Source organism: Marmota marmota, unplaced genomic scaffold (assembly GCF_001458135.2).
Source record: "Marmota marmota marmota unplaced genomic scaffold, marMar, whole genome shotgun sequence".
In the NCBI taxonomy this organism is placed as follows: Eukaryota; Metazoa; Chordata; class Mammalia; order Rodentia; family Sciuridae; genus Marmota; species Marmota marmota.
In genome coordinates, this window is record NW_025999982.1 from 33,687,048 (window position 1) to 33,711,827 (window position 24,780).

At 32.7% G+C, this 24,780-nt stretch overlaps 1 protein-coding gene across 47 annotated transcripts in view; it reads left to right on the forward strand.

Moving 5' to 3' along the window:
- The window catches only part of Rims1 (regulating synaptic membrane exocytosis 1), a 440,790-nt gene that overhangs the window by 179,831 nt on the left and 236,179 nt on the right, over window positions 1-24,780 (forward strand). For 43 of the 47 annotated variants that reach the window (XM_048805631.1, XM_048805635.1, XM_048805636.1 and 40 more), the window contains 2 exons: window positions 3,655-3,868; window positions 4,874-4,885. In XM_048805631.1, coding sequence (XP_048661588.1) covers window positions 3,655-3,868; window positions 4,874-4,885 — 226 coding nt within the window. The remainder of the gene's footprint in view (window positions 1-3,654; window positions 3,869-4,873; window positions 4,886-24,780) is intronic. The other 4 variants (XM_048805632.1, XM_048805643.1, XM_048805633.1 and 1 more) reach the window with 3 other exon arrangements.

The window sequence follows — 24,780 nt, forward strand, 5'->3', positions numbered from 1 at the left end:
ATAAAAAATGAAATAGAAAAAAAAGAAATGCTTACGAGATAGATATACTGGAAAACAACATGTTTTAAGCATATATGTGTGTGTGAGTGTGTGTGTGTGTGTGTGTGTGTGTGTATATATATATATATATATATATATATATATATATAATATGATCACTTTTGTCTTTTAATGATGCGTTAGTTTGTTGTACATGTGATTCCTGCTGTGTTAGCTCATTTCTACCGTCTCATTCCATAATTTGTAATTATTTTGCTGTTTCTTTAATTTTTATCTTCTTTTGGATTGATTTTTCCTCATTCAGTATATTTTCCTGCTATGCTTTGAATACCATATACTTTATTTCAATTATTTTTGCTGGACACCTGACTAAAATTTTAATTTTATTCTAAGTGCAAGAGTTAAAACTAAAGTTCTTGGTCATGGAGCCTCAGTACATGTCCCTAGGACAAATACCTAATTCAGAGTTATGTTTCTGATATTACTGCTTCCATTACTGCTCCCATTTTACCTTTGTGTTTTGAGGATTTTACATACCTTCTCTCCAGCTCAAACATGCACTGAAAGTTAATTTTAAAAAACTTTACCCATAATTTTTAATGTTTTGGGAAAGTAGGGTTTTTTAAAGGATACTTTGTCTTCCACATGAATTTAGTTGTAAATTGTTTTTTTATGAAATATACTAAGAAAAAAATATATAAATACACAGTTTTTCTGTTCAGTATGTAGGTACTGAGGAAGTTACATACTATTAGCTAAACTGGGAATTTCCTCTTGCTAGAAGAGAGGTATCATGTATAGAAATAGTAATAATTTATAAATGAGTGTATAACAAATTTTATTATTCTTTGAGTAACTAAATGAAATGCTGTGAGATTGCAGGAGAGTAAGATTTTATCTCAGTAGTCAGTGTCCTGCATATATATTTTATGAAAAGATTTGCACACATGGCTGAGGTGTAATTCAGTGGTTGAGTGCATGCTTAGTGTGCACAAGGTCCTGGGTTTGATCCCCAAAGCCTCACAAACAGTTGAAAAAATAGATTTCCTGAGATAGATGCTCTTTTGATTAGACCCTATAAGATCTATAAAACTTCTTTACATTTATGTTTGAATTTAAAAACACAAGGATGCTTTGGTTTTCTATTACATCTTAGCATAAAGCATATACTAAATTAGGGATTTGTAAACTAACCCATGGGCCAAATCTGGCCTACTATTTTTGCAAATCAAGTTTTCATTGGAACATACCTACATTCATTCATTTATGTATTATCTATGGTTGCTTTCCTCCTGCAACAGTGAAGATGAGTAGTTGCAAAAGAAACTGTCTGGCCCACAATGCCTAAAATATTTACAGTGTGACCTTTTACTGAAAAGTTTGCCAGTACCCATACTAAATCATGTTCTGAATTATAGAATAAGTTCATAAGGAAACTCTTCTTAGCCTTGCTTTCTCATTGGTATTTATTGAAATAGATTTGATTGCAGGGGTGGGAGGGTCTCACAATAAATATTTGTCAGAGTTCTGGTATTATTGCATATGGCAATTTTTGAAATAGTAGATTTCCATTGTTGTTTTCTACCAACTTTATCCTAGATTAATGGTACTTGAAGTATAAATGTTTAAAGAATCAAATAATTCTTCAATAAACTGGCCAGATATTCTTGCATTCATTAAAGAAAATATTGTATGTTTTATTCTGTTAAATGAAATTAGCTCACTTTTAAACTGAAAATGTTTTCAGATATTAACTTATGTGCTGGTGCATGCATGTTTGCTTTAATTTTAAGAATTTAGTAGAAAAGGGTCAACTGGCAAGGCAGAAATTAATCATTAAAGTTCTGTTTGATGTTAACAGGAAAGCATAATGAAATCCCAATACCTTAAACATTATGGTGTTTGGACCTAACTTACTTGATACTGCATCTAGAGAGTAGAGTTCCTCACAGGTTTCTTAGATGCAGAGCATCAAGCTAATTCAACTGCTTGAATTAACAATAGCATGTGTCTACCCTGTGTCCTGGGGAATACTCAAATGCAGCAAACAGGCTCAGAGACATAGATGAATCTAATCAGCCATTTCCCAGGAGTTTCTCCTGGCAAAATAGCCAATGGCTACTGGCTAGGCTTAGGATAACTCTTGAGTTCTCATTTACAAATCCAAGACATCTTTTCACTGGGGGATTTACTAGATAACATAGTGTTCTATTCAGAATAGCAAAAAAAATTCTATTTATAGTAATTTAAGATTGGGGAACTTCAACTGGTGGTGGGGTATGTGACTTATATTCATTGAAACCATTCTTATGGAACATGGGTTGCCTCAATAACTTTGGTTTTCTTGCCATCAAAAATTATCACTTTATACACCATGGAGTATTACGCAGCACTAAAAAATGACAAAATCATGGAATTTGCAGGGAAATGGATGGCGCTAGAGCAGATTATGCTAAGTGAAACTAGCCAATCCCTAAAAAACAAATGCCAAATGTCTTCTTTGATATAATGAGAGCAACTAAGAACAGAGCAGGGAGGAAGAGCAGGAGGAAAAGATTAACATTAAACAGAGACATGAGGTGGGAGGGAAAGGGAGAGAAAAGGGAAATTGCATGGAAATGGAAGGAGACCCTCATTGTTATACAAAATTACATATAAGAGGTTGTGAGGGGAATGGGAAAAAAACAAGGAGAGAAATGAATTACAGTAGATGGGGTAGAGAGAGAAGATGGGAGGGGAGGGGAGGGGTATAGTAGAGGATAGAAAGGTAGCAGAATACAACAGTTACTAGTATGGCATTATGTAAAAATGTGGATGTGTAACCGATGTGATTCTGCAATCTGTATTTGGGGTAAAAATGGGAGTTCATAACCCACTTAAATCTAATGTATGAAATATGATATGTCAAGAGCTTTGTAATGTTTTGAACAACCAATAAAAAATTATCACTAGTAGCAGCCCTCATACAGATAACTTGATTGAGATGGAGAAAAATAGGGATATGTAAAAAAATCTAAATATATGCAAGGTATGGTTTCAAACTTTTTTTATATTTGCAAGTTGTGTTTTAAAACTTTTTATGTGATGTGGAAAAACTGGAGAGTTCAAATATCATGTATAAGCCAACATTTCTTTATACTGCACTAAATCATTTACAACTCAGATGCCGAATAAATAGGAAGTATTCTCCAGGAATGAAGGCAAAGGAAGACATTTTGTGGAAGACAGATTACCTAGCAATGTAGTATAAAATAGTGTTTTTCAAAGTATGCAGCATGTTCAAATAGTGGGTTATGGAATCAATTGACTGTAAAAAAATATTCAGTATTAAACTCAATAGAATAGAAAATATCAGAGAACATATTTTGTTTAGTTTTGGCTTCAGCTTTATGCACACGGGTGTAGTTGTAAAATGTTGAATGCCCAGTTAAACTATTTTGGAAGGTACCTGTCTTAAAGAAGCAGAGGCATGCACTCCATACATGAATTCCACTGCTGGGACAAACAGTGCTTTTATCGATGCTACACAAGTATAACAGTAAATTAAACTAGAACTAGTACTAATACATTTATATGTTCATTTTGCTTTGGAAAAATTGTCTTCTTCTCTCTTCATCATTTACTTAGTTTACCCCCATTGTCTCTTTTGCCTAGGAGATTGCATCAACAGTTTGAAAGCTACAAGGAACAAGTAAAAAAAATAGGGGAAGAAGCGCGGCGTTACCAGGGCGAGCACAAAGATGATGCGCCAACTTGTGGAATTTGCCATAAGACAAAGTTTGCTGATGGGTGTGGTCACCTTTGCTCCTACTGCCGCACCAAGTTCTGCGCCCGCTGTGGAGGCCGCGTATCTCTACGGTCGAACAACGTGAGTGTCCCATGAACACAGAGGCCTGTGGGTGCGGACCAAAACCATGTCTCCTCCAAGCATCAAACATGTGCAAGTTAGGAACCAACTGACCCACATGTATATCTACACAATAGCATTGGCTTTCCACATTTTGTTTGTGTTTTCACAAAGTTCCTTGTAGTGTTAGTGATACATGAATTCCACTACTGAGAATTCAAATCATAAAAAAGATAGCTGATGGAAAATTCCTGTTCCATACTTACATGAGATTATCTGTGAGGGTAAATTTATTTTTGAATAATGTAGTAAATGAAGATTGAGTAGCCTGATGAATTATAGAATCCTTGTAAATTGTTATGACTCATTCTTCTTGTAAAAAACCAAATGTTAAACATTTTTGGTTTCTGCAACCTAAATTTTCAAATTGAATGGAGGTATGAGGCAGGATAAATTGTGTGTCCTTACATGTAACCCAAGAAAACATATTAAACAATTATTAGCCTCTGTGATAGTAATTTCAGATTTACTATCATGTTAAATATAAAAAAATGTTAAGTTGCTTTTGAAATAATTTATGGCTAAAATAGTTAACATATTTCTCTTCACATTTTTGTTTTTGTTTTTTAAAACATCTCCCACTCTTATATTTCTCTAAATTATGACTATACACATTTTAACATCAACTTGATAAAATTATTTAGTACAATTATATGCATTTTCCATATTAAGCTAATATGTAGTAAATTAACTTTTCGTTTTGAAGAATATTTTAAAACTGGATTTATGATCTGGATTCTACAAATTTAGGAAATTATTGTGCCCAATTATTGTATCTAATGTAGAATAGGATTCACGTGTTCATTTTTAAATGAAGGATTTACTTTTCAAAATACTATTTTAACACTTTGAAGAAATACATAATTGTTTCATTAAAATCAATTTATTAATATATGGCTCATTTTGTTTTTTCTCTTCTTCTTTTTCTTCTCTCTCTACTCTGCTTCCTTGGATGCTTTCCCAAAGGAGGACAAAGTGGTTAGAATCCATGCTTTCTTTTCTATCATTTGTTATTATATTGTTGTGAATTTTATTAAGTGAATGTTGCACTTACTATTGTTAGTCACTGTATTTCACAAAGAAATTAAATGCTGGGAAGAACACATTCCCAGTTCTCCTGAAAATAAAAAGATGAACATGACAGAATATTACATTAATATGTAAAGTCTGGGTTGTTTGAGTTCATGAGGACAGTGAAATTTTAATATAGTATATCATTATGAGCTCATTTGTCTTTTTAGCTCATTTAGCTTTGAGAATTATTCCATCTGCTTTCAGGAACAATAAACTAAAATGGGCTTTACCTTTCTGAACACTGATTAGATGCAAAGGCAGGTGATTTGAAACATTATTATAGAATGAATGGGATATACTGACAATATAGAAAATGGATCAAATTCAAATCAAGATATCAAGATAAAATTATTTTCCTATGAACATATGTAGCAGAATTATAATATTGAACCACATCCCCCCCCCCTTTTTTTCCTCTCCATGTGTAGAAATCACTTCTTAGGGGAACTAGAGGTCACTTTTAACTCTTATCCACTATAGAAACCACAAAGGCTCTTTGTTCTTGGGAAGATAGGACCCAAGGGGAATCTTCAGTCAATCTCTCCTTTGTATATACTCTTTATATCTTCATTTGGTGTAAATTATAACTTCCTCACAACTCATTAGTCTTCCACTATGAGACTGAAGCAATGAGTATTTCAGTTCACATGTCAACTCAACTGCCTTTGTTCATATTTTTAAAGCTCAAATGATGTACTACAGTGCATAATTAGCAAGCATGACATTACATTGAAAATTAATCTGTGTTTTTAAACTTCATGCTAATATATGTTCATCAGTTTTTTCTGTGAAAAAGAAATCAGTTTGACAAATTGTATAGGGTAATCTGTTTTCACTAAATGTTTTGCCTGCAGTATTGGTGGTATGTGGGAATATTTAGGAGATATTACTTTCATATAATAATATACTGTAATAGAAAAAATATAACTAGAATTTTATACCCGGAGTTTCATAATTATTGTTACTTTAGATGAGTCTAAATTTGAAATGTGGATGATTTTAAATTCCTTTAAAGAATAAAAGTGTAAGTAAATACCAATGCTAGCATTGTGCACTCCTGAAGGGCTGGCCAGACTTGCTGTCCTTTTATAGGACTTCCCCTGTGGGAAGGTGGTTGGTGCTTGTTACAATAACTAACTGCACAATGAGAATTCTAGTGGATTTGGTGGTTCTCAGACTAAAAATAGAATGGAAAGATTATATGCAATATACTCACATTCAATTATTTTCATCATTTTGGTGAAATTGCTTTGTATCTACTACTTTTAGTACTCAGTCATAATTTATTTTAAAACTTTTTTGAGCCTATTGAGGCAATTCTTCAATGAATTGCCTTTCTAGTCCAAGGAAACCAAAGTCAGATTTTGTCTTGGAATTGTTAAAGAAATAACAGAGTATTAAAGTACCAATTGCCGGTCCTTTCCTACTTCCTCTGAGCACTTTTATTTTTGGTTGTCACATTATGATTTGCAGGAAGGTGTGTTCGTGTGTGTGTGTGTGTGTGTGTGTGTGTGTTTGAAAAGGGAAAAAGAAAAAGGATGTCTAAAACTTTTCCAAAACCAATATTCATCTTGATCAATAAAACAATAATGAGTTCTTCTTGGTTTGTTAACTTGGAGAAGAAATGTGATTAAAATTCTAGAGAAAGCCTAAGAAAGGCTAATGTATAATTTTTTTTATTAAGTCCAGTGAAATGTTCATTGTCATATTTTTTAGGCAACAGTATTTAGCTCTAAAATTTCATCTTAGCCTAAATCTTCTCTAATAATAAATTGGAAGATTATGGACTATTTTTATAAAGAAAACGGCTATTATAATGAATCATTTCGAAATGGTTGTATATGATAGGTTTTAATAAGAAATTATTTTGTACATGATCATAGTCTTATTGGTAAAATTATGATTATATTTTATTTCATTGAAACCCATCTTTCAGCCTAAATATGTAGATACTTTAAAATTCCCCAATAGCCTGTTTCTGCTGCTTTTATCTTTGTTAGACTCTATTTGGTGGCAGAGGATTGAATTTAGATAGCTCCCTTGATACCATTAACACTTTTCCATAGTAAGTCAGTGGAATTGAATCATCCAAATTCAATTCCTTTGGGATTTCCCATAAATTTCCATTGTTATTAATTTATTTTGAGTGGGATGGATTAGTTTGAATATAGTAACTAAAAATGAATTTGGTACATTTTAATTTATTCATATTTTCACAAGAAGTGTCAGGATTTTAAAGAATATTTTATAATAAATGCCAGCCTCACTCTGAAAAAAAAAACACCCAACAATTTTCTTATCCTTTCAAAATGTGAAAGTTATACATACATAAGATTTTTAAAGTATGTGTAAAAATGCTATTTTATATCAAGGTAATGAGGCATTATGTTTACAAACTCACAATTTTATATCTGAACCCTTATAACTTTTCATTAGTGTTGCTCTTAAAAATTATGTTAAATATTATGTTAATGAAACAAAATGTGTTTTCATTTTTAAGATACTTATAAAAGGTAAGTTTTGAATGGAATTAAACAATAACAGCTGAGTGTGAAACTATCCTTTTCATATGGTATTATCTGTGAGATGGTTGATTTTTAACAACATAAAAATCTCCCCCTTATAGACTCTGCTCTTAAAAAATCAAAGTAATAATTTTATTTTTTTTTCCTCTTGCTAGGATTAAATAAATACAAGCAAATCAGCAGAAGCATAACTATTTTAAAATATGATTTGAATGATTGCATTAAATATTTATTATTATTATGAAAAATCTCCTCAGTTATTCATATTTAGTCCATGGCGTGGCTAAGCATATGGTCGTAATTTACAACCTTTCCTCACTCAAAAAAGTGATTTTAAGATTTATCTGGACCCACCTTCTTGTTTTCTTTTTTTCTTCTAGATACTTGAGTGGATTTCTCTGGCAGAATTTTTCTTAGAGATTCTTCCCCTAAAGATATTCTATATGGGGTGAAGGTGGGAGTTCATAACCCACTTGAATCAAAGTGTGGAATATGATATGTCAAGAAATTTGTAATGTTTTGAACAACCCACAATAAAAAATTAAAAAAAAAGATATTCTATACCTAGACCTATATATAAAAGTGTATAAATTTAGATAAATATATCAATAAAAATGTTAGTATGCATCAAGAGGAGAACTTTCATTAGGCAATTTGGTTGATTAGGTTTCTCAAGGTGTTTTTGTCTGGTTTTGTTGTGCTTATCCTAGAGGGGAATAAAACATCAAGTTCAAAAAACTGTTATGCAAGATAAGTCAGAAAGCTGTGAAATTGTAATTACAAATGTGCTTTCAGAATTTGCTACACTGTTTTTCAAGGAATTTTAATCTCTTGCATTTAGCATTACTATTTTGGAAATATTTGCTGATATTCAGTAATGGTTAGGAAGTTTATAGGCCTGGTTAGTATGGTTTTTTTCTCCTTCCGAAATCATTTCTAATAGTTATAAAGTCTGTTTCAAGAAATAATGATTTCACAAATTAGTGTGAAAATAATCCATAGTAGGGATAAGAAATTCATCAAGCTATAGAAAAATGAGCCTTTTCTAAGATAAGAAAAGGGCTGTGGTAGGATCAGCTTTCCAGAGCTTAAGACTAGACTGTGGACAATCTTCCTAATATTTTTGTGAGTATGAATTGTCAGATCTCTTATTTAAACACCTAGCAGTGGAATTTCCTGGTCATGTGATGACTCCATGTTTAATATTTTGAGAAACTGCCAAATTGCTTTCTCAAGCAGCAGCACAGCAATAATAAGAGATCCAGTTCCTCCACATTTTTTATCAGTACTTGCTATTATCTGTCATTTTGATTAATAACCATCATGTTGCATGTGAAATGAAGTGATATCTCATTGTGGTTTTCACAAAGCCACTTTAATCCAAAATTATCAAGCTGCTTTGATACCTCCCAAGATTCACTTTGACTTAGTGGATTTATATTCTTACATAAAATGCTTTATTGGTTAGAAATTTCATGGAATAGTTCAGTTTCTTCTCTGTTTATTATTTTCCTAAATTTGAATTACATAAATTCTTATTAATCTATATAAATCAATCAGGTGAAATTTAAAATTACGTGGAATCTAGTACCTGTATGGACTAATTATTCCTAGAGTGCAAACAAAGAGAATTTTATCTCTGATTGAAAAGACAGTTTTTTAAAACTCACAAAGAGAACTAGCAAGTTCAGTTTTACCTCTGAGCCAAAGGTACAAAATTAACACAGAAAGTTAGATCCATACCTTAAAAGGCTGTCTTTTAGGGTGCATAAGATGTTTTCTCTAGCAGTAAGACATAAACACATAAAGACCAACAAACAGATTTCTGTCATTTACTACCCAACTTATAGTATATCCCTGATGCTTACCATGCAACATATTTCTTCAGTAAATACATTTTCTATCAGTGTTGCCCTTAGTGGAAAATATAGTATAGTCACAGGCCCATTTTACTGACAGTGGTAGAGCCATTCCACTCCCTTAATGTTGATGTTTAAATGGTGTTTTTTTTTTTTCCAGACTTATAATTTTATCTTATTGCCAACTTTAAACCCAAAGTATATCTCCTGTAAGACTTTTGTCTATTGTTTTATTTTGATGTTTTGTTTTGTTTATCTAGTCTGACAAGCTGAGTGGATTCTTTAATGCATTTACATTAATTTCCTTATTGACATAGTTTTGTTTGTTTCTATTTTCACTATTTGGGTTGGGTTTTTGTTCCTCCATTCCTTCTTTATGCTTTCTTTATCATGATATCAGTACTTTCTCATCATATTTTAGTACTTTCAGTGATTTTCTTTTTCAGTATGTTTTGTTATTTTTCTAATAGCTTTAGGGTTTTCAGTATACATCTGACTGACATGAATCTGCTTCACATTTGCACTACCTTCATTTCTGGGAGGGATAGAAGGTTAATTAATTCTATATGACTTGTTGCTCTCCCCCACCCTTTCTGTGTTGCTTTTCTTCTTATATATACTAATCCTAAATTATATAAAAGGCAAATAACACATTGCCACAATTATTACATTATCTAATGTGAGTCTTTTAAGAGAGTTGAGAGGAGAAATGAGAACAAGTACGTATTTCAGGGTCAGTTTTATTAAATTTGTATTTATTAATTTTGGTTCTCTTCATTTTTTTCCTGTAGATTCAAGCTACCATGTTTGTCTTCCCCTCACTCCAAAACATCGCTCCCACCCACTTCGTTTATCCTGTTATTGTCAAATATGTTTTATTTCTGTGTGTTAGAGGCTTAGTAATACTCATATGAATATAGTTTTGTACAATTTTAAAAATCATTTACATGAACAAAAGAAGAGGAACATAAAATTATACTTCTATACTTATCTACATAATTATCTTTACCACTGTTCTTTGTTTTGTTTTTTCCTTTTATGAAGATTCACAAAATTGTCTGGTGTCACTTTGAACTTTGAATTGGATCTTCCAGCAGTGAATTATGTCAGCTTTTCTTTATCTTGGAAAGCCCTTAAATAATCTTCATTTTTTAAAATAAACTTGCTGGATATAGGATTCTTTGTAGACAAGTGTTTTCTTCTTTCACATTAAATATGTCACATCACTGCCTTATGGGCTCTGTTGTTTATTTATGAGACACCAGCAGTTAATTTTACTGAGATTACCTTGTACATATTGAATATATGCTGTTTTAATAATTTCTGTCTTTCCATGTGCCCTATGAAACTGTGTCTGGGTATGGAACTCTGTGCTTTTTTCTACATGGAGTTCATTCAATTTCTTATATGTATAGATAACTTTTTTTAATAAAATTTGAGGATTTTTCAAACCTGCACAATAACCTCCATCTTCACCACTAGAACTTATTTCTCGTTGCTGATTCTCCTTTTCATTGGTTTAGGAGCTAGCTGTGCCTTTTTAGTGAAGTCTCTTTGCCCCCACAGTGCACAGTCTCTGATGTCGGCCACAACCTTGGGGTGCACACATCACTCTGATCTATTCTCCATCAGTGAAAATAGTTTTGTTTTGCTTGTTTTGTTTTCAAACCACTCTATGTTTTTCTTTTGCTCTCCCCCTATTAAACCTCTAGAGGCCTCTGCTAGTGTCACTCCAACTGTTAGTCTCCACTAATTACTTAGCCACTTTTTTCATATATGATTATAGTACCTATTTTTATCCTTTTTATTATTATTAAAGCTTTATAGTTAGATATACATAGTAGTTGAATTCATCCCAACAAACTCATACATACATGGAAATCAATTTCAGTTCATGATCCTCCCCTTTCCCTCCCCCTTTCTCTCCTCTCCCATTCTCCTTCCTCTACTAGACTTCCTTTTTACTCTCCATTAATTTACATTTGATTGGTGCTTTATATAATCTTGTACTTCCTTCCTCTCTTTTCTTTATTTTACTCTAGCTCCCATATATGAGAAAACATTTGCCCATTGACTTTCCGAATTTGGCTAATTTCACTTGGCATGATAGTCTCCATTTCCATCCATTTACTGGCAAATGCCATTAATGGCTGAGTAGAACTCCATTTGTGTGTGTGTGTGTGTGTGTGTGTGTGTGTGTGTGTATGTATATATATATATACATACACACACACACACACACACAAACACATACACATACACATACACATATCACGGTTTCTTAAACCATTCATCTGTTGATTCCATAATTTAGCTATTGTGTACTTAGCCAATTCTTATATTATTTTCAATAATTCTCTGGGTTTAATTAACTCAATAATCAGCTAATTAAAATTGAATCCCTTTGCAGGGGTAATTTTGAACAGTCTTTAAATCCTGCTCCATTTCCTGGCTATCTCTTGTCTTAGCTGGCTATCTCCCTAGTTCCTGCTCTTTAACATCTAGTGTGTCTACTCTTTCACTTATTGCTTCTTAGCCTCCTCTTAACTAATCACCAACAGAGTCTCCGGTGTCTGTGACAATGCTAAAACCTCTGAATTTTCTGAACCTCTGTTTCAAATGAAGCCAGTATCCTTTGGGAAAGCTACAGAGATTTTTCTCTTCTTATGACCTGCCTCTCCTGGCCAGAACCTTTGTACCTCATCTGGGCCTGGGTATAGAGACAGCAACCTCTTTCTCTTTGATAGACAGTTCTGCTATATGTGTGAGGCACTGATTAGAATGAGTAGTTCCTGGTCTTCTTGGCTAGCTTTTCTTGGCACAGAACCTCCACACTATAATCATGCTGGCATGAGTATGATTAGGGTCCAGTTATCTGACCTTGCCACACCTAACAGAGAGCTTCAACCCTGAGAGCAGCAGCTGGGTGTAGGAAAAGTCCTGGCCACTTATTTGCACTGCCTATAGTAGAGCTTCTGCTGGATGTGGAGTGAAAAATGTTGTTGTGCCTCAGTAAGAGGGGCCATTGCAATCAATAGGCAAAACTGGGAGGAGGGAGTTCTTTGATACAACCACCTAGAGCGGAGCTTCCATCTTGCTGATCTGAGAGGGGAGAAGAAAGGGAACTGGTTGTGGTTCAGTGCAACAGACTCTTGCTGTTGTGTGGAAATTTGGGGAGTTCCTTTAATGTTTTTCCATGTGCTACATACACTTTGGACAATTTCCAGAGACTTGAAATGGCTGCTTTAAACCCTAATCTATATCAGTTTTGACCCTTTTGTTTAGGAAATGTTCGCAGACCTTCTAATATAATTACATTGGAAATGCTATTCAAATAGACTCTTCATGGTCCTGTGTTGATTTATTAATTCACTTATTCATTTTTATTTGTTTCTTTATGTGTAGGTTTTTCTCTCATCAGGAGATATATATATCTATATCTATATCTATATATATATATAGATATAGATATAGATATCTATATATATGTTAATTTTTCTTTCAAAATTACTATCTCAATCTTTTCCATAAATGCAGTTTCGCTGGTGATGCATGGCAAAGTGCTTTTTGATCAATTTAATATGAAAGTTGTTTAGTATTCAGGAAAAATCAATTGCATTTAATCACCAAGTTCACTTTTGTTTAACCAAGCAGCCATAAAAATTAATTATGATAATGAAGAGCAAAGTCTTTCCCTAGGTAACATGCACTCATTCATTCATTTATTCAAGGATTTTTATTTTATCTTGACTATGTTAAATTCTATGCTTGATATAATATGTATATAAGAAATCCCTTCTTTCATAAATTTATTAATGAATTCATCTTAAAAGTGTGCATTTATATATGTGTGTACTTGTATAATATAATGCTAAATTGATGAAAAATAATTTTTTGGTATGCTATATTAAAAAATAAATAGAATTCACTAGAAATCCTTGTTAGTATGCAGGATGATGACTGGTAATTTAACCAACATTTCTACTCAAATCTTTTAGTTCCACAAACATTTGATGCCTATTTGCTTATAAAGGACCAGTCTATGACCATGACCTTTTATAATATCAGTTTTGAGGATTTTTTTTTAAAAATTGAAAAAAATTGCAGTATATATTTTAAATTTATTAGAATAGTTTTCCAGATACTTTAATTAAAAAAAAATGTTCTAAATTGTACTACCATAACTTGAGGTTAGATATCTAGATCTGAAGGAGTCCTTGTTTTTAATGCCTTGCTAGCATTTAATAAATAAATTTATTAATTGGAAAATTTATTTTATGGTTGTGTAATATGTATATGTAATATTTGCATACATAAATTTCAACAGCAAATATTTTGCTTTATAATGTTGGAAAAAATAAATTTTTGAATTAGTTTATGATTATGAAGATCAAAGTCTTTCCCTAGGTATTGTAAAAGATTTAATTTTCATACAAATCAGTCAAGTGTTTATATTGACCAATAAAATGCTTTTGTAGCTAATAATATGGGTAAAAGTAGAAAATGAAGTTTTCCATGGGAAAAATACTATGCTCTGTGACTCTTTAGTTAGTTCTAGGGTATTTGAAAATGTTTGTGTCCTATATAGAAAGATGAAGACCAGCCATATGAGTCATTGAGCAAGGAGTACACTTAAAATTTTGGGGGGGGGGAAGTGGGGTACAAGCCAAACTATGTATGAAATCACAAAGAAAAGATGCTCATGATGTACTTTAAGTAAAAAAAAAAAATTCTAGGGGAAGTGTCAAGTCAAGCCTTGGAGTGGTGTTTGGGATACATGACCACAAAGTTTTTGTTTTTAATTATATTCTAATTCTTAGATATTTTCCTTGTCTTGTTGCCATATTTTACTTTTAGACTTGCTAAGACTTTAATTTTTATTATTATTACTTTTTAGATTTGTGTGTCATACTAATGTATAATTGTTCCCTGTAAGACTGTATCTTCTGAGATCTAAATATTTTTAGTTCTCTTAAAATTTACAGTTGCTGGAGATGCCTAAAGTGTGATTAAATATCAGAGAACAATTTAAAGAAGTTTAAGTAATATTTATGCTTCAAATATAGATTGGATTAAGTTGCCATCTAACAATAATTGCCAGCTTCCCTTAATATGTACTGCTTTTTTATATTTTCATGCATTTCTTTAATTTCTTTCAGTGTTAATTTTTCCAATTGATGAAGAACTGTCTACCAAAGACCAAGACCCTGAGCATCTCAGGCAGCTAGGTCTTACTGCACCTTTTACATTTCTTCATTATAACATGTGTAGCCTTGGCTTATAAAATTTTTGAAGGCATGGAAATACTAAATACATCCTTGAATACTCAATGATGAACATATTTCTTGTCAAACAATATTCACCCAATTCATAGTCATTGAAATAAACTGTTAATTAAAGGAGTGTGATGGTGCACACTTGTAATCCAGTGACTCAGGAGGCTGATGTAGGAGGATCACAAGTTTAAGGCCAGCCTCAGCAACTTAACAAAACCCTATTTCAAACAATAAAAAAAAAAAAAGCTGGGATTGTAGCTCAGTGGCAAAGCACACCTGTGTTCAATCTCCAGTACAAAAAAAGATAGAAAAAGAAAAGGTTCTCTTCAACTGTGATATTTTATAAGTGTGTTAAATGTTAATATCAATAATTAAGTAATGTTTATTAAGTATGCCTTTCTCAAACACTAGATTAGAAAGCGTAATTCCTGTGCAGTTAATGTCAGAGATTCCACAGATTCCACAGCAGCCTTAGGAATTCCTGGGGCACCAGCCCAGTTCAGTAGTTTTGTAATTACTCTTCTTGAACCACACAGTTGGCACTGAGCTATTTAGGAAACTTCAATACTCACCTGATTCAGTCTTTCATTTCTATGAAGTATAATGTGTTCTCTTATTTTTCTTTAAGAGAACTTTCTTTTTCTAGAGATTGAGGAGTTAAAACACTGTCCTTCAAGCCTGGTATGGTGGTGCATACCTGTGATCCCAGCTGCTAAGGAGGCTGAGACAGCAGGATTGTGAGTTCAAAGCCAGCCTCAGCAAAAGCAAAGCACTAAGCAACTCAGTGAGACACTGTCTCTAAATTAAATACAAAATAGGGCTGGGGATGTGGCTCAGTGGTCAAACCCCATTCATCCCCCCCCCAAAAAAAAAAACCACTATTCTCCAGCCCTTAAAATGTAAACATATTTCATTTTCCATATCCATATTTTCCTGTATTTTTATTTTCAATTTTTCATGAAGAATGGAAGTTGGACTATTATGATAAATTAGTATAGTGTAGAAAAGTTAGTAGAGATTGATTAAAAGAAAGAAATTATATAATTGATGCATCTATTGTTTCTTTAAAAGTGCAATTTTGATTAATCTGTTTTGAGTTTTTTTTAAAGTTTCTTTGTCCTCAAGATAAAAGAAAAAGTTATACAAAGATATGGCTAATTGTCAGTGTCTTACTGATGTTCTTAGTGTGTTCTTTTGAACTAAAGGTGAATCTTTCTTCAACTAAGTTGATTATCTCCTCAGTCATCATTTCTCGCTTTTTTACATGATCCTCTCCTTTAATTATGTTTATAATGAATTTCCTGGAATTTTCTTCTCATACTTTTTCCTTCACCTTTACTTCCATTACTGATATTTTTAAAGAAATCCCAGAGCTGAATCCCACCATCATATATGTGTGTGTATGTATGTGTGTGTATATATACATACACATACATATATATATGTATAAATATGTAAATATATATATTATAATGCACCAATAAAAATATGGGAAGAATCTCAAAGTTGTTCTTACATGATCATCCTCTCAGCTGAGTTTTGAATCATCAGAAAGACAAACACATTATTCTGTTTTGATGGAAGAAATATACCTCAAAATAATTTCAGGGTTTCATTTTTATGTAACATTTTCCAAAAATTTTCTAATATTGTATAATATGACTGTTTCTTAGAGCCCATTTGTTCTGATGCCTCCAAAAAGTCCAACATTTTTTCAAAGGTAATTTTCATCCATCTTTTCTTCTTTGAAATTTGAGATTGATCCATTTGAATTTTTTGTTTTAGACAAAGAGGAAAGCTTTTGTTTTCTATTAGTCATAACTGCCAATTTCTTGGAAAATGTAAGAAGAATACCATTGGGAGGATGTCAGGCAGCAGGGAGTTCAGGGCATGGAATCTTGATCCTTCTGGCCCTGTGCCACTGCACTCTACCACTCCTGTCTTGCCTGCCTACAGCTGTTTTCCTAGCACCATCCAGGGCATTAATATTCATTTCATTCCAGTTGTTTTGCGGATCATGCTTCTCTGGAGCCAACGAAGGAGTCTCTGAGTTTCTGAGTATTTATGACAGAGTTCTGATTGTTCTAATAAATAGAAAGCAGAACTTCAGGACAACCTCAGCCTGTCAGTCCAATGTATTAGCAGATATTCAAGAAGCATCTCAACTGCAACATGTGCAAAACCCAGCTCCTCTTTTTACCATTCAGACCAGATTGTGCCAGACTTCTTCACTGCAGTAAGTGGCTACTCCATTATTTATTATGCATAAACCAAAAATCTTGAAAACCTCCTGACCTCATCTTTTTTTCCCCTCTTTTTCATATCTTGTATCCAATCCATCAGGAAACTGTTACATCTCCCTTCAACATATTCACAATGCAATTCTTATCACGTATACTTTTATCAGCCTGGTCCAAGACACCATCTTGTCTGAATTATTGCATTGAAGGATAGTAGCCTTTCCTTCCAGCCTCTCAACATCTCTGAGCCACCTCCGAAAACCAATCTCAACTAAAATAACTGTTGTAATGTATAAACCAGACAATACCACAATCTCTATTTAAACCCCTTTACTAACTTCCTATCTCATTTAGAATAAAAGCTAAAACCATTACAATTATTCTGTGACCTTTACTTACATACACATGTCTCCCTCCACACCTCCATCTGCCTTTTGTCTTCTGGTCTGTGTTCTTCCTGTCCTTAGAGTATACTAAACAAAAACCTGCCTAGGGTTCCTAGCATAGCTCTTCTCCTGAAACAGTCTTTTCCTTCCTCACTCCCAAATTCTCTTCAGTTCTCTGCTCAACCGCTATGTTATCAAAGCAGCTCTAATTGCTCCTTATAAAATTGTGGCCACCTCTCTACCACAGAATATCATTTCCCATTTGCCATGTTTAATTTTTCTCAATAGTCCTTTCCTTCTGAAAAAAATATATATAGCTGTTTCTTTGCTCATGTGAGCTTTATGAAAAAAAAAGGAGACTGTTTCGGTATCTGTGTTATTCCCAATGCCAACAACAATACCTGATGCAGACTCAAAAAATGTGTGATAAATACTGAGAATTAAGTGTTTGGTTCTGGATTTGAGGAGTCAGTTCCCTGTCAGCAGTACTGTCTGCCATTTTTCAGTCAGCACAGTCCTTCTACCTTGAGAAGCCCACTGGGTAACACCCTACTGGACTTTGTATGCCATATTTGCCTTTGGAAAGGTAATGAATAGTATGGCAGTATGTAAAAACGTGGATGTGTAACCGATGTGATTCTGCAATCTGTATACAGAGGAAAAATGGGAGTTCATAACCCACTTGAATCAAATGTATGAAATATGATATGTCAAGAGCAATGTAATGTTTTGAACAACTAATAAAAAAAATGAAATGTGCAGCCATAGGGCAGTATGCAGAGCCATGGCACAGCTGGAATAGGCTCTCTTTGCTTTCATCCACTACACCCCTTGTTTGTCCTTGCTCCAGGAATCACTGGGTGGCCCCTTTACTTCTCAGGCTTTCTTTTGTCTGTGTTGGATTGTGAACTGATCATTGTTTTACTCAGCCAATTCTTAGTACTATATTTTCCAAAACTTTCTCCCCAAGTTTTTAGCTTCTTAATCGTATTCATCATTGTTCTACAGAATGTATCTAGATTTCATTATTTTGTACTTTTATAGCCTTTGGAAGATTAGGAAATTGCATTCTTGAATTGAAATTGAATTCAAGTTGAACTTATATATATACAAGTAATTTTGAAAATGTTGGCCTTTTCAACAAATAATGTAAGTCCTTATACAGAATAAAAACCATTCTCCCAATGTAATAACTTATGCTTTATGCTAAATTCAACATGAATAATTTAAATTTTTATTCTAGAATGGATAGCAAAAAAGAATTTAAAATACTTTTTGGTGAATATTTTCAAAAATTACTTTGGTATTTTTATTTCGTTCTTATGTAGCACCAAATGACGTTTTCCTCTTGAAGATCTTAATGCTGCAATCTCTTGCTGAGTTGTCTGGCTCATTGGTGAAATCCAGTAATAAGTTTGGGTCTTAGTTGCTGCAATGGAAAAATATCAAAGTTTTGAAGTGATTTTCAATTAGCAGTTAGTATTACATCAACAAGTCTTTATATAAGACATTTTTAAAAATCATTTCATCATAAAACACAGACACAAATAATATAATCTATAATATGTTCAATTTAATAATGAGAATGTTTTCTGAAATATTACTATATCAAACATCAAATGAACACTGGCAGTAATTTTTTTCTAGTAATTCTTTAATTTTTCTTCTTCTTTTTTTTTTTTTTTTGGTCATGCTGGAAATTGTACCCAAGATCTTATGAGTTGTACACAAGTGCTGTATCACTGAGCTAAACACCTGCCCCATGCAATTCTTTTAAAAAGAAAAAACTTTGTATTATTTAAACACAGTGCCGAACAGTAACTTTTCATTGCTGAAGTAAGATATTGTGATGATTGGAGAAAAATGAAGGAATTATTTTCTTGGCACAATTAGTAAGTGTAAGTCAATAAAAGGACTACTTTTATAATTTGTTTTTACATTAGTATATCACTTTCAAAAGTTTCTGCAAATTAGTTGCCAGCATGCATTATTTTATCTACACTGGAGTCATAATAGTTATTATAAGTCAAAGTCTTCATAGGTAGAAGTGAAAAGTGAGGCCAGGGAAGTATAGTAATTTCCTAATGTCAAAATGCTAACAGTATGTTGAAAATTCAAGGCATCTGCCTGAGAGCTTTTGACTTAAAAATAAGATCATTTTGTTAATTTTCTCTAAGACAAATTCTTATTATAAAAATTATATACTGCTTATAACATTCCAAAGGAAATATTAAATATCATATGTTACTTGGAAACAAATATTAATTCCTTCATTTTGTTTTAATTGCTTGGATAGTGTAGTCTGTGTTTTCCTGGTGATTTGCTTACCATTTACCAGAAGTCTTCAAATATAGGCAGTATTCAGTGAACTTTGAATAAATGAATGAATGGCACTTCTCTGTACTTGTTTTCCTCAATTAAGTTTGTTGTTGTTGTTGTTGTTGTTTTGAAATTCCAGTGTTTAGAACCCTAAAATGTAATTTTGTATTTTAGCATATCTCTTACCTAAAACAAAATCTTTAGCTTTTTTTTTTTTTTTTTTTCTTATTGGGTTTTATTAGCACAAGATGNTTTTTTTTTTTTTTTTTTTTTTTTTGCTACTGTTTAGAACTTTCTTAGCAAATCTGTGCCCTCTGGTTTTTCCTTCTGCACTCTATCCATATTACAAAAAGTGACAGGAATATACAGTTCTCTTCTCACACATTATTCTAGAAGATTCTTGACTAGAGCAAAATAACACGAAGTTCCCACAGGCCCTTCTGTTTAATCATGTTCAAATAGGAACAACCTCAATACTGAATGGTGCATGCATGACAGATGGGAAGACATAGAGTTTAATGTTTTAGACCATTCTCTTAAGTTTTGCAAGGAATCTAGTTTCTCTTTTATGAATGCTTTTAATCATGCACTCATACACTTTTTGGCCATTTGTTTATTACTAATTGGAACAAATCACTTAAATTCCAAACTTCAGTAGTCACATGTTTGAAAGTAAAAGACTTACAGGCATTGAACTGTTAGACATTCATAAAGTAGCACAGTATCAACAAAGTATAGTATTATTAGAAACTGATTTCATCCTTATTTCAATTTACCTTTTTTTAGAAAGAACATAATTTTAGAATTCTGTGACCCAAATTCTTAATGTATGCAGAAATTTTGCCATCCATTTAAAGTCAGTTGAATGTATACTGTCAAGTTGATGGCTTACAATGTGATTAAATTTGCTACATATATTTGGGTTTGTCTTTATTTAGTTTTGTTGGTGCTCTGTAAAAAGTTTTTAATCCCCAATTAGATTTTTAGATTTTTGGTTAATGAATTACAAATATTAAATAGAATTTTATATACTCAGTAATATTATTCCTTAATGAGTTACTATAGATTTTTGTGATAAGACTTTCTGCATTATTTCTATTTATTTCAGAAAGAACTCAGTAATTAATTCTACTAATTTGGGGCTTAGCAAATATTTAGTCTTCTGCATCTTTCTCAACTGTAGGATTATTGTCATCTAACTTATAGTAGGCAATACAAAATTTCCAACAATGACAGTTGGAGGATCATTCATGTCCATTATTTCTTATATCACAATGTCTTCTTTTGAAACTGATTTTTTTGGGGTTTGCATTCACAGAAAGCCTTAAAAATAATATTATGTTTTAAGTATTTAATTATGGACAATGATACAAATATGAATGTACATACTTAAACATTTTAGAGCTAGCAGGAGTTATTCCTAATGACAGAACATCAATATGTAATCACTGTTACACTCTTTTTCTCCTCCTGCATAATATGAATTCCTTGTGACATTGCAGAGTTGACCGCTGAGGCAGTCTGCAGGAGAGTGGGGAACCCTGGAGAGTTTGGATTTAGGTACAAGTCCAACCTTCTTCTAATGATTGGCTACTCACTTGGACTGTCTATCTCTCAAGTCTGTGGAGGGTTGAGCAGTTTCCAAGGTCAATTCCTTTAACACTTAGCTTAGAGTGTGGAGATCCTTGTTAGGTTGATGGCAAGAGTCATCAAGATGTGCCAATACAAATGTTCAGGAAGGGAGTGTTGTCAAATAAGAAAATAATTCTGGGCAGCTTGGGTGTGGATCAGCAGCAGTAGAGCGCTTGCCTCCCATGTGTGAGGCACTGGATTCAATCCTCAGCACCACATTAAAGTAAATAAACAAAATAAAGATACTATAACTAAAAAATATTGAAAAAAAAAGAATTCTGAATGGATGCCAAGATGTAATTAAAAGAAGAAGAGTAAAAACCACATAAGAGACCATTGTCAGAACCAAGAAAACTGCAAGTCCACCGAAGGTAGCATTCCTGTGCAGTGCTACATATTGATTTAGCATAGGACAAATTTCCAAGTATTTTTAATTAAAGAGTTACTCTTATCAACCCATCAAATTACATTTAAGTAGCTATTTGATCTTCTGAATTTCCTTACTCTCCAGTGATAAGCAAAAATTTTCTGTAAAAGACCAGCTATTTTAACTTGTGTGGATTTCATAATCTCTATCACATTGACCCCACTCTGCTTTTTAGTTTCAAAGCAGCCACAGGCAGTGCAAATGTGTGGTCATAATCCAGTATGCCTTTACTTATGGAATCTGAAGTTTTGTATAATTTTTGCATGTCATGAAATATTACTTTTTATTTTTTCTCTCACCATTGAAAAATAAAGAACTATTCTTAGCTCCTGAGCCATACAAAATGAATGGCAGGTATGATTTGGCCCATGGGACCCAACTTGCTGACCCTTGCTTTAGTACATTAACTCTCTTTTGATCAGTACTGCCAATCAGTCCTTACTGGAACAAAAGGAGCAATGTCTCATCATAGTATTAATTTTACCTTTGGTGTCCCCTCTCTCTTACTAAAAGAGAGAGAGAATACATTTTTCATTGGGTCATGATATTAAGTAAGATGATATGAAAGATTTAGCATAATTATTCAATAAAATACCTACTATACAATATATCACAATCATATAACATTAATATATATTATAATTGTATAAAATAATGTAATTTTCTAATATATAATGCATTATATAAATTACCTAAAGAAATCATGTTTATGCATATAGGTGTAACTTAATACTATATACACATTATTCTTTTTATTAAGAAGAGGACACTTGCCTTCTTAATCATAGATTCCTAAATTTGTCATCCAACTGGAGTACTTTGTGTTAACAGTAGAAATTATCTTAAGAAGCTTGTTGTGTTAAATTTTAAAACCAAACATATTATTGCATTTGTTAGATGACAGTTCTCAAAATCTGTTAATCAACATTTATGACCTTTTTTTTAGATAAAAAGTAAAATATATGGACTTTATTATAAAATAAGACATTTTAATACATATGTATGACTTTTGCTCTTAAATTCCAATGTTACATAAAAATTGATAAATTGTGACTTACCACAAGTTAAAAAGAAAGCGAAGGAATCCTTGAGCACATTAGGAAAGAAACATCTTTTTTATAGTCCCTAGGCTTTAAAATTTACCAATGCCAAATCATCCCCCCCCCACAATTTTTTTATGTGTAAAAGAGATGCCTTTCAATGATGGAAAAATATATATTCTTTTCTTTGACTACAACTTTTACTCATTTGTGGCATCTTATCAGAATCATTCTGATGTAATATTTTATGTTTGTCTCTTGTGAACAAGAAAAATATACTATGTAACTTTTAAGGAACTTCAATTTCACTTTCCAACTGTGATCTGCTTTCTTTCTCCCTTTCAGATAATAGTGATATATACCGTGAAATATTTTTTGTTTGTTTAATCTCCTAAATTGTGTGCATTGTGTCACATGGAAATATTCTTCTGGAATATATTCTTTCAACTTTTAGTGGTATGTACTGTGTAGTAAGTTCACAAAGTTACTTGAATCATCTAGTTTATTTACATTAGATTAATTATTAATGCAAAACTCTATCCTGTGAGGCTAGCAGGAAATTCTGTATTAGTAATCACTGAAATTAATCCTCCTGGCCTTATGCCTCCCATAAGCTCCTCCCTTGTTCCTTTTGTGTACGCTACCAAAGCATTTTATAAAGGCCTATCTGGTTACCAAGTCCCCACTGCCTACCACAAAGACTCTAGAGGTTCTGAACCATATCTGACATATGGAGATCTTTGATGAAGCTGAGGACCCATTCCTCTGATCCAGCTTTTGGGGAAATGTAATTAAAAATAAAATCTTCTCCAAACCCAGAAATCCTTCACACAAAGATACGAGGGGAAGAAAATACTTTATTGTTGAATAAGCACTAAACCAGAATGTGATGCATATCATAGATCCTCTACTAAGAAGTTGCAAAGACAGAAGGAAATCCCCACCTAGAAGAGACAACCCATTCCATTCATGTTCTTAGGAGGCATAGTAACTTGTCCTCAAGCAAAAGGATATAAGTAACACCATTTGTCATGTCCTAAATTCTCCTAGTAATTGGGGTGGCCATCTGTGTTAGATGTGACTTTATCCAAAGGGAAAATAAGCTTTTCCTATCTTTGTGACAAGAAGTACTTTTTCAAGACAGAGCCAAGAAAAAGCTAAATTAGAGTATGCTGAAGTTAGGCTCCTTACCCTTTGTGGGATAGGGGTGCTCTCTTCCTTGATGATTGCATTTCAAAGAGATGGCTCCTGGTCCTTATGAAAAACAATGCTGGGTTCAAAGCTGTCAAGAGGCTCATTTGGCTTTTAAAAAGATTTAAAAATTGTGCTCTGTATGTGTAATATGAATAGTAATGCATTCCGCTGTCATATATAAATTAAAAATAATAATAATAAAAAATATTTAAACAAAAAAAAAACCAAAAAAGAATATTTGCATCAATGTTCATCAAAGGGAAAGAAAAGATTTACATACACTTCAAACAGGGAGAGAAAGAAATTACAAGTCTTTAAATAAATGCTATAAGAAAACCAAGGGAGGGAATCTCAGTTTACTTTCAACACAGGGAATTAAATCTCACTTTTCCTTGTTTTCTTTTTAAATTTGTATTTGTCCATACACAGCTTCCCTGTACCCACAACACAGCCCTTCCCTTGAAGCTTTCACCTCATACCCAACACCAAGTAGCATAAATGAGTTTTTGGTATCCCTCCAGCTGCCAACCTTCTTTAAGACTGGGGCATCTTCCAGGATTCTTCTCATAAAATTCACATTGCTGTCGTATTTTACAAAGAGTCCCTGAAACAAAGAAATAGAGAAGAGTTGGCCTGATTTGAATATAGCTTTAAGAATCCAGGGACAATAAATAGATTATTATCTTAAATTACTTTCCCACCACACTAATAGCATTACACTTAACTCCATAAATATTTTTGAAATGAGCCAAACTGAACAGAACCTATTAATAATTGCAGAAACAAAATCAAACCCACACCCTATTTTTTTTGTGTGTGGAAACATTTCTTCCTTTTTTGTCCTTAGTACCATATACATTTTGAGGTCTTAATCTTTGTAAGTATACTATTCCATCTTTGA